General features: G+C 34.3%; 1 protein-coding gene across 4 annotated transcripts in view; it reads right to left on the minus strand.

The window, feature by feature from the left end:
* DYNC2H1 (dynein cytoplasmic 2 heavy chain 1) overlaps nucleotides 1–14,845 on the minus strand; it is a 292,996-nt gene that overhangs the window by 120,429 nt on the left and 157,722 nt on the right. For all 4 annotated transcript variants that reach the window (XM_074335553.2, XM_074335552.2, XM_019717180.3 and 1 more), the window contains 3 exons: nucleotides 11,768–11,899; nucleotides 10,441–10,513; nucleotides 1,624–1,784 (listed from right to left, as the gene is read on the minus strand). In XM_074335553.2, coding sequence (XP_074191654.2) covers nucleotides 1,624–1,784; nucleotides 10,441–10,513; nucleotides 11,768–11,899 — 366 coding nt within the window. The remainder of the gene's footprint in view (nucleotides 1–1,623; nucleotides 1,785–10,440; nucleotides 10,514–11,767; nucleotides 11,900–14,845) is intronic.

The raw sequence follows: 14,845 nt of genomic DNA on the forward strand, positions 1-14,845 counted from the left end.
ACATATTAGTTTGCCATTTATTAAAATGCAAAAAAATAAAAGGAAGAAATGTACAACACAGAGTAAAGGATATTTTGTTGAACTGAAATAGTAGCTAAAAATAGGCAACTCAAAATTTTCCATAAGGCATAAATTGTGTGAAAACAGCTTAAATGTTCATGAAAACCTAGGAGAAATTTACCATAAGAAAATTTTTTTAAGCACAACAGGAAAATGTCAAGAAGATGATTAGCCACAGCACCCCCAAACCACACTAGTTTCTTGAATTAAAAAATAAATTTTACATTAAGAATATTATTATCCTTAGCATACATATTCAGCATGGCAACACATTTTTAAATAACAGGAAAATTATGAATAAATATATCCAAGTTTAAAGGTGTCACAATATTAAACAATTTAGCAAGTCCAGTGCACCAAACTCCAGAAGTTTAAATAGTTAAACCTACTATGAATGCCAATAGTTTTATCTTTCTGCCAAGATCACTGCTAACAGATACAGCCTGTAGAAAAGGGCTCCCTTTCCTCAAGACACTTTATTGATAATCGAATACTGTCCTAATGGATATGTTAAAATACTATAACTAGGATTGAGTGAAATTCCCTAGAGTTAGACTGTGCAAAACCTGTAAAACTGAGTCTCGCTGCTCTTTTGCTATCTTCTATTTATGATCCTTATAGTATTCTTGTTTTTCATTTTTGGTTACTGTGAACTGTTTGCTTTTTTAATCATTATTAATTATTTTCCCAATGAAAAAGCTTTATTTAGTCAGTTGTCACAAACAGGGTAATTAAATTTTCAAACTTGCATGCAAACTGAATTGAGAAAAAGGTAATCTGAACAAACTAAAGCTCCTAGATTTACCTCAGGAAAAAAATGTCAGTATATTAGATACATTTTTCTGAAAAAAAAATTACGTATTTCTTTCATTTCAGTTTTTGCAGATAAATACTGTTATTTACTGTAAAAACATCCAAATACATTTTTTAAATTATTCTTAAAAAGTAAGCAAATATATTAGTTTCCTATTACTGCTATAACAAATTACCACAAATTAGAGTCTTAAAGCAAGACAAATGTATTATCTTACCAGACTTCTGTAGGTTAGAAGTCCCCCTGGTCTAAAATTAAGGGCTTTAGTTTGAAAATAAAGGTAGTACTTAAGGGCTATGTTCTTCCTGGAGGCTCTAGGAGAGAATCCATCCCTTGTTTTACCCAGCTTCTATAACCACCTACATTTCTTTGTTCATGGTCTCTTCCTTCATTTTCAAAGCCAGCAGCATAACATCTTCTCATCTTTCTGACCTCTGCTTCTGTCATCACATCTTCTTCTTTCTCTCAGCCTCTTCTGCCTCCCTCTTATAAGGACCCTTGTGATTATATTGGGCCCACCTGATAATCCAGGACAACCACTCCAAGATTAACTTAATTATATCTGCAAAGTTCCTATTATCATGTGAGGTAACAAATTCACAGGTTCTGAGGACCAGGAGGTGAATACTTTCGGGGGACATTACTCAGCTTACTGTAACAACAACAAAAATGTCTGTTTCACTAATAGATTCAAGTATGGCAGGAACAGTAATAGCTTTAGCAAAAATAGCAGGGTAAAATGTACTAACCTGGTGATAACACTCTCCGCTTCTTTCAGCATTAGCAAGTTCTTGAAGTTCCTGAGAAGGATCAGCACCCGGGGAAATAATTATCAAGATGGGTTCAATTTCTAGTGTCTCTTTGTACAAACGTTTGAGATTTAGAGGAAGTGGGGACAACTCTTTCAATCCTAAAAGATATGTTAAAGAAATTAAAAAGAAGAAGCAACATGAATCAAAAAAGTCTACTAAAACTAATGACATAATATATAATAGAGAATAACTAAGTGAATTATAATCCCATATATATTCAAGTTTTCATACTCTAAAATCATGCACATAGTAGTAATAACTAACATTTGTTGAATGCTTAAGATGTCAGACATTTTTGTAAATGCTTTATATCTGTGATATCGTCCAATTATTTTAACACTGTGTTAGGTACCCTGATCTGATTACCACATTTAACAGATGAAGAAACCCACAATCAGGATTGTGGTCTAAATACACAATTTTCTTCCTACAAGAGAAGACTGGTCCAACCATCCACCTATACAGCTTTGCCTTCCTATATATAACAGAGCTTTTACTTTGTGCCATGTATATAGGGAATCAGATTTCCACATGATCTTGTAAACAATTTCACTGTTACGATATAGAATTAAAGTTCTTTCTTATGTCCAAGCATTAAGAGAAGTAAAAGTGGTATAGAATGCTTAGTTTGGAGACAGAAATATATAGCTCTCAGTGTATGTTTGTTAGCTGAGTGACCCTATGCAAATCACTAAAATGCACTGTGCCCTGGTTTCCTAAATTGTAAAAGAGGGATAAAACAATCCATAGGTCATTTGGGGGCAAAATGGAATATAATAATAAAAATAGATTCCATTTATTTATCACCTATTCTATGCTAAGCATTATACCAGGTAGTTTATTTTATGTATAAGGAAACTTATACTCAAAGAAATTGAATGTCTTGTCAAAGGCTACCCAGCTACTAACTGTTATCTGTATTCAACACAATTCATCTGTGCTTTTTTCTACTCTGAAGCTCCTCACAAGCTAGAAAAGTACTATACAGACAAGAAATAATAATTTTGAAATTATATTTAAACCTCTTCTACTAAAATTTGAATTTTTCCATTATTAATATATTTTAGTAATAGCCAACTAAAGAAAACACAATTCAATTAATAATCAAAACTATACTTGTTTGAATTATGCTAAAAAGAAGAGCATGATACAAGAGTTAAAAGAGAAGATTAGTAAAATGTAACAGAGTGACTACAGAGACAAGAAAGGCTTCCCTATCTCCTCAAAAGTAGAAATGAATAGACGAAATTGCACCTCAGAAATTCTAAAATAGTAGGAAAAAGACATTCTTAAGGACTTCTGTAGCAAACACTTTAAAAAAATGTGAATTAAATGCCATTAAGATGGGCCAAAAAGTCATTTCTAGATGACCCTCCTAAAAAGACAAATTTCACACCTGAACCACTCCCTTCTATACTTAACAACAGCTCATAAGAATAAATAAGAATTTTCAAGGACAGAAATATTCCTCATACCAGGTGAAATTTACCCCAACAGCCACTTAAAATTGATGAATTGCTTCCAGAGGCATAACATATGGATTTTATTTTCAACTGAATTTAAATTGCTAACAATGATCTTGTTTTAAGACCTAATGGAAAATAATTCTTATGTACTTGTGGCAATGTAATGAGAAATATTTTCTTTCAAACATTCATTTATTTATGCATAAACTCAATAAACATTCTAGGCCAATTAAATACACTGATAAAATGTAGCAGAAGTCTTAAAAATGTACATGATCTTTGATGCAGTAATTTAAATTATAATAATTTAAGAAATAATTTAGGATGTGAATGTAGAGGTAGGTACAAGGATGTTCAATGTAGCTGTTGATAATTAGTTAAAAACTAGGGGAAAGACATTAAGGAGTCTGAATGAGGAGTTTTTGATAGCATTATAATGGAATTGAAGTTACAAAAATGATGATTTACTGAAAAGTAGATTACTCAACAGAATAGACAACATGATTCCACATTGTAATGTATACACATCTGTGCTTAAAAAGAATAGAAAGGTATATGTAAAAATGTCAATAATGATGATCTCAGAATGATGGAATAACAGGGGTCTATCTTTCTATTTCTCTGTATCTTCTCATAGACCTCTAATAGATTTATTATGTGGTAAAGATATATCAAAAATATACATTTTCAAGTAAATGACTACTGACTAAAACATGTTTTATTTGGAAAACATATGCCAAATAGAAACTGTCTTTAAAAACTTTAAATGCAAATTGCCGTATCATTTCTCAATTTAACAAATGTAAACTGGAAACTGCATAAGGGCAGGAATCATCTCTGTTTTGTCCACCTTTTTGTATCCAAACTCTAGCATAAATTCAATTATTACTACTACTCAAAATTCCACAGAGATGAATATATGTTCAGTAACTCATTTCAAAGTAGTGGAACATTTTTGATTAGATAAAAAATCATGAAAACTATACCATTTAAGACAACATAGGTGAAGCATTCATGTTATGTTAGCCACACCACCTACAAAACTCCAACAAAATCTCCATTGCATTTTAAGAGTACTGAGTCTATATATAATCATTGGTTTTATTAACCCAAGTAATTCTGACTCATGATACCATTAGAACTGTCAATGTGATCATTCAAAATTATTCAATAAAATTGCAGAGCCCAAAATGTTCATTGCATTATAAATTATCATAGTGTTGAACTACTTGTAAATCACTGGGATACTGTATTTTTACTATGTATCTGTAAAATATATAATTTCTTTCCAAAGGAAAAAAGAACTGAAAAAGTTAAAGAAATAACTTAAACCTTTACAGTATTTTACTTTACTCAGATAAAATACTAAGATAATAAAAAACAGGAACACATACAAAGGAACAAATATAACTGCTGCACTTTTCAGGTACGCAAGTGAGTAAAGAAAGTAGAACATTAATATCAAACTATTACAAGTGGTAGATATAATAAATTCTTAGGTTGATGCAAAAGTAATTGTGGTTTTTGCAATTATTTTTAACCTTTTAAATCGCAATTACTTTTGCACCAACCTAATCATGTTTCCTCATTCATCTCATCCTCCCTAACAAAGAGGCTAATAAGCATCAGGTGTACGAAATTATTCTTCCTTTATTGGAGAGAAAAGACAACTCTAAAAATGTACCACAAACATCAACAGAAAAGGACAATCAACAACTACTATCTAACTGAAGATACATTAACCAATTAAATGGGAAAATACTCTTTTAAAATGGAATACTACTCAAGCCTGGAAACAAAAAAAGTCAAACATTTTGTGGTAAGCAGAATTCTAAAACTAATGCTTTAAAGATTTCTATCCCTTGGTAAGTACTGCTCTGAAGAGACACTGCTGATGTAACAACTAAGGTTACAGCTCTGAAAATAAGGCTATCCTAGATATCCAAGTGAACCAATTTAATCATGTAAGACTTTTTTGTATGTATGTATGTATGTATGTATGTATGTATGTATGTATGTATGTATGTATTTATTTTAAGGAGGGCACAGCTCACAGTGGCCCATGTGGGGATCAAACCAGCAACCTTGGTGTTATTAGCACCATGCTCTAAACAATGGAGTTAACCGGCCACCCATGTGAGCCTTTAAAAGCAGAAAATTTTCTCCAGCCAAAGTCAAAGAGATGCAGTAGAAGAAAAAAGCAGGAAAAATGAGGCAGAGGCAGAGATCAGAGAGATGTGAAGCATGAAAAAGAATCAATCTGCCACTTCTGGCTTCAAAGATGGTGGAAGGGGTGGACAAACCAAAGAACATACATGGCCTCTAAAAGCTGAGAAGGACACCAAATGACAGAAATGGAAATGGGATCTCAATCCTACAACTGCATGGTTTGCTGAAGTCTGTGAGGAACCTGAAGGAGTTTAGAAATGGATTCTTCCCAGAGCTTCCCAGTAAGAGCCCAGATGGTCAATACCTAGATTTTACTTTGTGTGAATTGGAGCAGAGAAACCAGATGAACCCACCAGACTTCTGATCTCTAGAACTGTGAGATAATAAATAGATGTTGTTTTGAGCTGCTAATTGTGCCAATTTGTTACAGAAGCAATAGAAAATGAATACACATTTCCTTATGTCCTTCCTTTCCTCTTAGACACAGATTTCACAAAACAGATTAAGCTACGGAAGGAAGGTGCACAGGATGGGTTGCTAGCATGAATAAGAAAATAGAGGATTGTAAAACTAGGAAAATTGCAAGGCTCCACAAGGCTTTTTGGTGGAAAACTTTTAAGTTACTATTTCAGTAGCTATTGCAGCACCTTCCAAGAACAGGTCTTGTAATACCACAATACACAAAGCATAATAGCTTGCTCAGAATAGTTAATAAAAAGAGTCAAAATTAAATCAGAATTACAGAAGTCAGAATATTTGCATCTTGTAACTGCTATTTTTAAGAAGTAATGTAGTTGATTTTGCTAGTACATAAAGTTTGATTTGTAGGAATATACTAAAGTGGCATGCCTAGAAGTTTTGAGGCTTGCCTACTAACTTAAATCTTTATATCAAAATTACTTTCATAACCACATCTTTTTAAGTAACTATTTTTAAGTTTACATATTATAAAAAAGACTGCTAAAACCTAATAAAAATCTTTCTATATGAATGATGCTCAAGAAATTACATTTGCAATCAAATCTCTAAAATTTGATTAAAAAGAGATAAGTACTTGTAATTCTCAATTTGAAGTTTTAAAAATTATTCATATAATAAAAACTCCAATTTTATATAAAACTGTATTAATAAAACCACTTGACCAAATAGTCATCTAGCCATACACCAGTATACATATTTTTTGCTTAGAGTGTGGTTTTAGAAATACATTAAACTTTCAAAGCACTTGAATATATGAATATCATGAGGTTTTTACTTAATGCTGTTAAATCTTAAAAGTCATTTAATCTGGAAATGAAATAGTACCATAACCAAAGTATTCCAAAGAGTAGGTAGAGTCAAACTACGAAGTCAATAAAACAGGTTATGTGCAATGTGACACAAAAAGCATAGTTTTGAAGCCTAAATGGATGAGAAAAGAACAGACTCTTTAAAAACGCTCTGAAAAAAAATAAAAAAACCTTTCTGAAAATTGCCTTGTTCTACCTAAACTTGCATCCAGTTTCATAAACTGATAATAAATATACAGGTAAGCCAGAAATACACCAGATAGTGTTACTTTATAGAGAATTAAAACAGGTTGATGTGCTGATACTTATTAGATGGCCTAGACAGACATCTCTGAAAATGCAATGTAATAAGTTAACAGCTGAACTTAATGTAATAAGTTAACATCTGAGAGAGAGAAGGAAAAACATAGAGCAAACAGATAATGCAAAGGTCCTAGGCTGATTTGCCCACTGATGCACAAGGCGCAAGCAAGAGGGGTACAAGATAAGGTCTGAGAAGTAAGCGGAGGCCAGACTGTGTGGGGCCTCGTAAGCTTATATAAGAAATATAGATTTTTATTCTAAGTGTTTTGAGAAAATTTTGGAGATTTTATGCAAAAAACAGAAATGACTTGGTTTAAGTTCTGAAAAGATTACACAGCTTTCTGGAGAGAAGAGATCAGAGAAGCAAGAAACAAAGTAAGGAGACCATTAGGAAGGCAGTCATTGATTTATCAAACATTTATAGTGCTTCTATGTTCCAGAAGCTGTTTAAGTCATTGGGGCACAACTGTGAACAAAACAAAATTTGTTCCCTCATGTAGCTTATATTCTAGTTGGGAGACAAACAATAACACTATGTCAGATGGTGATAATTGTTACAGGGGAAAATAAACAAGGTAAAGGAGGCTATAGAGAGCTCAGGAAAGAGTATGTTATTTTTATATAGTGTGTTCAGGGAAATCTTCACTGAAAAGATGATATTTGAGTAGAGAAGTGATGGAGGTAACTGAGGGTAGATCTCTCTTGGAAGAAGGAATAGCAAGTACTAAGGTCTTGGGATTATAGAAACACACTTGAAGCACTAGAAGAACAGGGACAAGATTATTATGGTTAGGAAAGATTGATCAAGAGTGAAAGTGGTAGATTATATCTGAGGGGAAGTAAAGGACCAGAAGAGATAAGACTGTAAAACACCGTAAGGATTTAGCAAGATGAGATACCATCAGGAGAATCTGAACAGAGGAGTGATATGATCTAACATGTCGGGAAAGGCACTCTGGCTGCTGTGTTGAGAATAAACTGGAAGTGGGGGAAAAAGACGTCTGAATGGCAGTAATCTTGCTCATATGATAGTGGCTTGAACAAAGTGATAGATGGCAGTGAAGATGTGAGAAGTGATGGGATTCTGGATATATTCTGAAGATAGAGCCAAAGCCATGGCAGTAATTGAGGTAATAGATGATAGTGGTTTACATTAGGTTTGTAGTAATGACAAAAAGTAAGTGAATTCAGAGTACACTTTAGAATTCAAATTAAAAAGACTTGCGTGTAGATTATGTATATAAAATAAGGAAAAGGGAAAAAGGATTACTTTTGGGTTTTGGGTTTGAGAGTAACTGAGTAGATATTAGTATAGACAAATCAAAAGTTTGTCTATTGGTCATGTTAAATTTGTGATGTAACATTATATGAAAACATCAAATAAGTATGTGAATATACGCATCTGTAGAATTCTAGGAAGAAGTCAGGGATAGAAAGAAGAGATAAAAGATATATAAGAGATAAAAGACAACCATATCTGTATATGTATATTTCATACACGCATAAAATTTCATATACATTGACAAGCTGTTTAAAGCTGAGGATTGGGTGAGGTTACCTAGAGAGAAAATGTGTAAGAATGAAAGAAGGGAAAACAGGACAAGACTGCAGTGGACTGAAGACTACTCCAACATTCAGAAGACATGCAGAAAAGCAGCCAGTAAAGAAAAGTGAAAAGGAACCCTAAAAGGGTTGACATATGAAAGAAGGAATACAATAATCAAGAGTAGAAAGCAGAGAATGTTTAAAGAAGGAAGAATAAACTTTATTGAGGGATTAAATAAAACAAAAGCGCAGGTAGCAATATGGAAGAAGACCTTTAACCTTTTTTAACCTTTTTTTTTTTTTTTTGGTCCATCTCTTTATTGTCAAACCATCACTTTAATTTAGTTTTCGTCTCTTTTTTTAATTAGTTTCAGGTGTACAGAACAATGAAATAGTTAGACATTTACACCCCTCACAAAGTGATAACCCTTCTGCTCCAATCGTAACAAGAGAAATCTTGTGGAACTTTAGGGATGGAAGTCCAAACAGAATGAGTTAAAGACAAAATGAGATTTGAGAAAATGGGTTACTCTAGTGTCTGATGACAGACACACTTTCAGCATGTTTTGCTGCAGAAGGAAATAAAGAAATAGGAAAAAAAGAGAAAGAAATAGAATGAGAGCAATGGGTGAAAAGGGTCACAGGAGGCATTTTTAACACAGGTGATACTAAAATGTTTGTATGCCGACAGAAATGATTCAGTAAAGAAGGAGAAATGGATAATGCAGGAGAAGAGGATAATGGCAGGAATACACACACACACACACACACACACACACACACACACACACACACACGGAGTAAATAGGTTGGCTGTTAGTTGGAGCAAGGGCATTCATTCATAATACGTAACAGAAGGGAAAGCAGAATGAATATGACTATCAATGCAGGTAGTAGGTAGATGTGTTGGTAAGAAATAAAGAATGTCTACCTTTCTGCTTTTATTAACATTTTCTCAAAAATGCCAGCAAAAGGCATTAAGTTACCAATCAGGTAACTTAAGGGGTAAATATAGGAATAGTTGATTTTCAAATGTATTATATGCCTACAGTTATTACTCAATATGTGTTTATAATCGGCAACATGTTAAATTCTTCAGTTACAAAATAAAGCATGCTCATACGCATTTCTTAACATGGACACTAATATCTTTGTTCACGTTAGGCTTACCTGATTGAAATATTCGTAAGTTACAATTAATAAACAATTTCAGGATAAAATTTCATATACATATTATCTAAAACAATTAAATAGAAATGAAGGATTTCTAAAAAAAACTGTCAGCGTACTATTTTAACTATGCCAGACTTTTCATTTCCAATATATTTCTAAAACCTCCTGCAGTTTAGAATAGTAAAGATCTATTATTCTTGGATGACTCAATGCTTCAACTAAAATACTTTTAATAATCTTTCTTTTTAACATAGTTTTTCCAAATTTTCTTGTGCAAATGGAAATACGGTATAAGTTATTATTTCCAAATAAGTATTAATAACTTTTAATTCTTCAGATCATAATATCTGAAATACACTTAAAAATGTATTGCACAGTTTGTTTATAATCTAAAGACACACAAATTTTTTTTGTTTGTTTTAGAGCAAAAATAACTTTTTTTTCCCTAAGACTATGGTATCTGTACATTTTACGTTGTCTAAATCAAATGTTTGATTCTTTGCTTTGAAATCTTAATCTTGGACAAATGTCTAAATGTCTAAAGTGTTTTCACAAGAAAATTTTTAAAACTTCAAACATCTTAACTAAATATAGGATGTCAATTATGCATCAAACTTAATACATTAAGTATGATCATATCCAACACAAAGAATTATTTTTTTAAAACCAGGTAGAGATTGTAAAGTAAAATGAAAAAACAAAAACGAAGACCTATAATCATCTAAAATCAGCTCAGCATAAAATAACATGTAAATTAAAAACAAATAATTCAGGTCAGTGGTCTAGTTCTAGAAAAATATTACACTTACCCAGAGTTTTACACGCAAATAGAGCCATTGCACTTTGCAATCTGTCTGGTCTGAGAGCCTGCACCACAAGAACCTTAAAATAAAGTTCAGGGTATTTTTAAATAATAATTTTCCCACAATAGCTTTGTTAACTAAACAACAGTTAATGTTAATTAATTAAACAACTGCTTATTAAAACAAGTGAATATCCATCACTGTTACACAATATTTACTATGCCTCAAACTGCCACAGTAGATATATCCAAAGACACATCTTCAATAGTCAAAATATTACTAAAACCCATTTATTTCCTCAAACTTATCATTAAAAGTAAACATCAGCATGTAATGGTCAGAGGATTAGCTACTTCTACAGGATCTAATAAGTTGCCAAATGCCAGGAAAAAATAGGGTAAGTAGGTTAGGCACTCCTGATGACAGGAAAACAGAGGCCCAAAAATCTTGCCTAAAATTTTCAAATCAGTATTTTTATGCTGAATCATGTATATGTTTTCAAATAAAGGGTTTTTTGTTGTTGTTTGTTTGTTTTTTAAACATAGACGGTAAATTGGAATTCACTAAGGAGATACAAAGGGGACAGAACCACTTCCAGGAAATGGAAAAGTCACTTTTCCCCGAAAATAAGACCTAGCCGGACGATCAGCTCTAATGCGTCTTTTGGAATAAAAATTAATATAAGACCCCGTCTTATTTTACCATAAGACGGGGTCTTATATAAAATATGTAATATAATATAATATAATAATAAAATATAATGTAAAATAATATAATACAATATAATACCAGGTCTTATATTAATTTTTGCTCCAAAACATGCATTAGAGCTGATTGTCCGGCTAGGTCTTATTTTCGGGGAAACACAGTATCAACTCCTATAGTTTTTCAATTCTAAGCCCTTTGCCTCCCCAAAAGACTGGGTAGAACCCATCAGTAGATTTCATCATTCATCATTCTATTTTGAAATATAATGGGGGAAAAAAATCCCCTTTTCCTCACCATGATATATTTTCCTTAGATAGAACCCTACAAAATGAGTGAAGAACCTGTACAATCTATACCCTAATTTCTTTCTGTAAGACATTTCTCTATAGCAAAATCACCTTTGGATCAGCCAGAGGGAGGGAGTAAGAAAAGCTACAGTGGGAGACATTCTACTCATAAATTTGCCAATGATTTCACTGTGTGGAGAAGATGACACAATTAAGAAAACCCTTCCCCACATGCACCACATTATGGTTACATCACACCCAAAGGCAGAGCTTTCATTTAAATGGCTTCTGAATGACAAGAGAAACGTTAAATACTTATATGCATTTAGATAACTTACCTGGTGAAATAAGGAAACCTTCTTTGCAAGAGTAGACGGAAACTCTTGCTCACACATTGAATTATGATAAAAAGTATGCCACAGAGCTACATCTTCAAAGCAGAGGGTCTGATAAAGACTGGGGAGAGTAATCTAAAAAAAAAACACACTATATATAGTGAGCTATTAGCCAATATAAGTACATATGTATATGCATTACTAAAAAAGGAATGGAAACCAAGTATCAATAGGTATTGATTATTTGTTTTCTACTTTATGTTAACTTATCTAACCATTTCTAGGTCAGAAATAAGGTGGTAGACTTATTCAATCAAGAATGCCATCAGTTTGCGTCAGATTATAGAGGAGCCACAGCTCTCACGATCTGGGAAGACCCAGCTTGCAGCTCTGACCTAGGAAAGAGGCTGGGAAGTGTGACACTGCTGGGCTGGGAGAGAGAAGACTCCTCCATCCCCAGCCCCCACCCTTTCTGGCCTGCCTAGGGCAGGGCAATTACAACTGCGGTGACACACGCAGGGGTCAGCAGCAAGTGGCAGACCAGCACTGGGCTTTCAGCAACTCAGAAATCTCCCGCCCTACACGCACGCACGCACGCACGCACGCATGCCCTAAATCTCTGGAGACCTGGGCATAGGGCTGGTTGTGTTACTCAGTGCGCATATGTGCAGGCAAGAGCAGAAACTGCACTGACTTTATAAAAACTAACATGCAGACCCCTTAGCCCCACTCATCTAGAACTGCAGTCCCAGGACCGCTCTGGGCACCAGGTGATCGGCTCTGCCTGCACAAGATGCAGAGGACTCTGGTATAGCTGAGGACAACCTGGAGATTACTTGGTGGGTTTAAGCCAAGACTGGCGCTGCTTTTTTTGTTTTGTTTTGTTTTTGTATTATTGACATTTTTGCCTGTGTTGAGTGTGGGTTATTGGTTGTTCTTACATGTGAGTGTATTTGGTTTTTTCTTCGTTGTTGTTATTGTTGTTGTTGTGACTGGTGATTTGCTTTGTTCTGAAATTGCCATACACCAGGGCCCAGCCCAAAAGACACAATATTCAATACACCCAGAGGCCAACTCCAGACCAAACCAGAGTATTACCGGGTTTGACCTACAAGTGACACACCCAGAGGGAATTCTCTACAGGCACAAGAGACCACAGGGGCCAAGCCTCATTTGAGAGGTCAACCCTCAAGCACAGAACATCCACTGTGGGCACAGCCAAATCTCACAACCAGTCAGCCTAGGAGTCAATCCCACCTACTGAGAAGCCAAAAGCAATTAAAGATCAACTTTAACAGGACAATATACACAACACAAGACTCACCTTTGGAGCACACGCAGAGGAGAAGAACGAAGTAGTGCAAGTCAAATATAAAGGACACATACTACACAAGATAACCCAGCATAAACCAAGAACCCTAGGGGATCTACCAAATATATCGAAGCAAACACAGAGAGTCAGCCAGAATGGGGAAACAAAGAAACATGTCCCAAATAAAAGAAAAGAAGAAACCTCCAGAATTGGAACCAAATGAAACAGAGGTAACCAACCTATCAGAGACAGAGTTCAGAACACTGATGATAAGAATGTTTACAGAGCTTAGTGACGACATAAACAAGGATAGAGAAATCGTAATGAACCAGTTGGAAATAAAGAATACAATAACTGAAATAAAGAACACACGTGACGTAATTACCAACAGGTTCCATGAAGCAGAGGATCGAATCAGCGACTTAAAAGACAAGTTAGCAGAGATCACCCAAACGGAACAACAAAAAGAAAAAAGAATAAAAAACAATGAAGATGGTTTAAGAGACCTCTTGGATAACATCAAGCGCAACAACATGTGCACAACAGGAATAACAGAAGGTGAAGAGAGGGAGCAAGGGATCGAGAACATATTTGAAGTAATAATGTCCGAAAACTTCCCTAACCTGGTAAAGGAAACCGACACGCAAGCCCAGGAAGTGCAGAGAGTTCCAACCAGGATAAACCCAAACAGGTCCACACCAAGACACATTACAGTTAAAATGGCAAAGGTTAAAGACAAAGAGAGAATCCTAAAAGCAGCAAGAGAAAGACAGCGGGTTACACACAGGGAACTCCTATAAGACTATCAAATGACTTTTCTACAGAAATATTGCAGACCAGGAGGGAGTGGCAGGAGGTACTCAAAGTGATGGAAAACAAAGGCCTACAACCTAGATTGCTTTATCCAGCAAGGTTATCATTTAAATTTGAAGGAGAGATAAAGAGCTTCCCAGAAGGATTAAGCTAAAGGAATTTATTACCACCAAGCCAGCATTGCAGGAAATATTAAAAGGACTTCTGTAAACAGAAGAAAGATGAAAACAATCTAACTACAAATAAAAAATTAAAAAATGGCAGGAACTATGGACCTATCAAAAATCATTTTAAATGTAAATGGATTAAATGCTCCAATCAAAAGACATAGGGTGGCTGAGTGGATAAGAAAGCAAGACCCTTGAATATGCTGTATACAAGAGACTCGCCTCAGATCAAAAGACACACACAAGCTGGAAGTGAAGGGTTCGAGTAAGATATTTCATGCAAATGAAAATGAGAAAAAAGCTGGAGTTGCAATACTTACATCTGACAAAATAGACTTTAAAATGAAGAACATATTAAAAGACAAAGATGGACACTATATAATAATAAAGGGATCAATCCGACAAGAGGACATAACCCTAGAAAACATCTATGCACCCAACATAGGAGCACCTAATTATATAAAACAGACATTGACTGACATAAAGACAGAGATCAACTATCATAGTCGGGGACTTCAACACACCTCTGACAACAAGGGACAGATCTTCCAGACATAATATCAATATGGTAACAACTGCCTTAAATGACACATTGGACCAGTTGATTTAATTGATATTTTCAGAGCATTTCACCCCAAAACTGCAGAATACACGTTATTCTCAAGTGCACATAGAACATTTTCCAAGATAGACCACGTGTTAGGCCACAAAACAAGTCTTAATAAATTTAAGAAAATTGAAATCATACCTGTTTTCTCTGATCACAGTGCTATGAAATTAGAAATCAAC

The sequence above is a fragment of the Rhinolophus sinicus genome, chromosome 14 (genome assembly GCF_057876585.1).
Source record: "Rhinolophus sinicus isolate RSI-liver-muscle chromosome 14, RSI-T2T, whole genome shotgun sequence".
In the NCBI taxonomy this organism is placed as follows: Eukaryota; Metazoa; Chordata; class Mammalia; order Chiroptera; family Rhinolophidae; genus Rhinolophus; species Rhinolophus sinicus.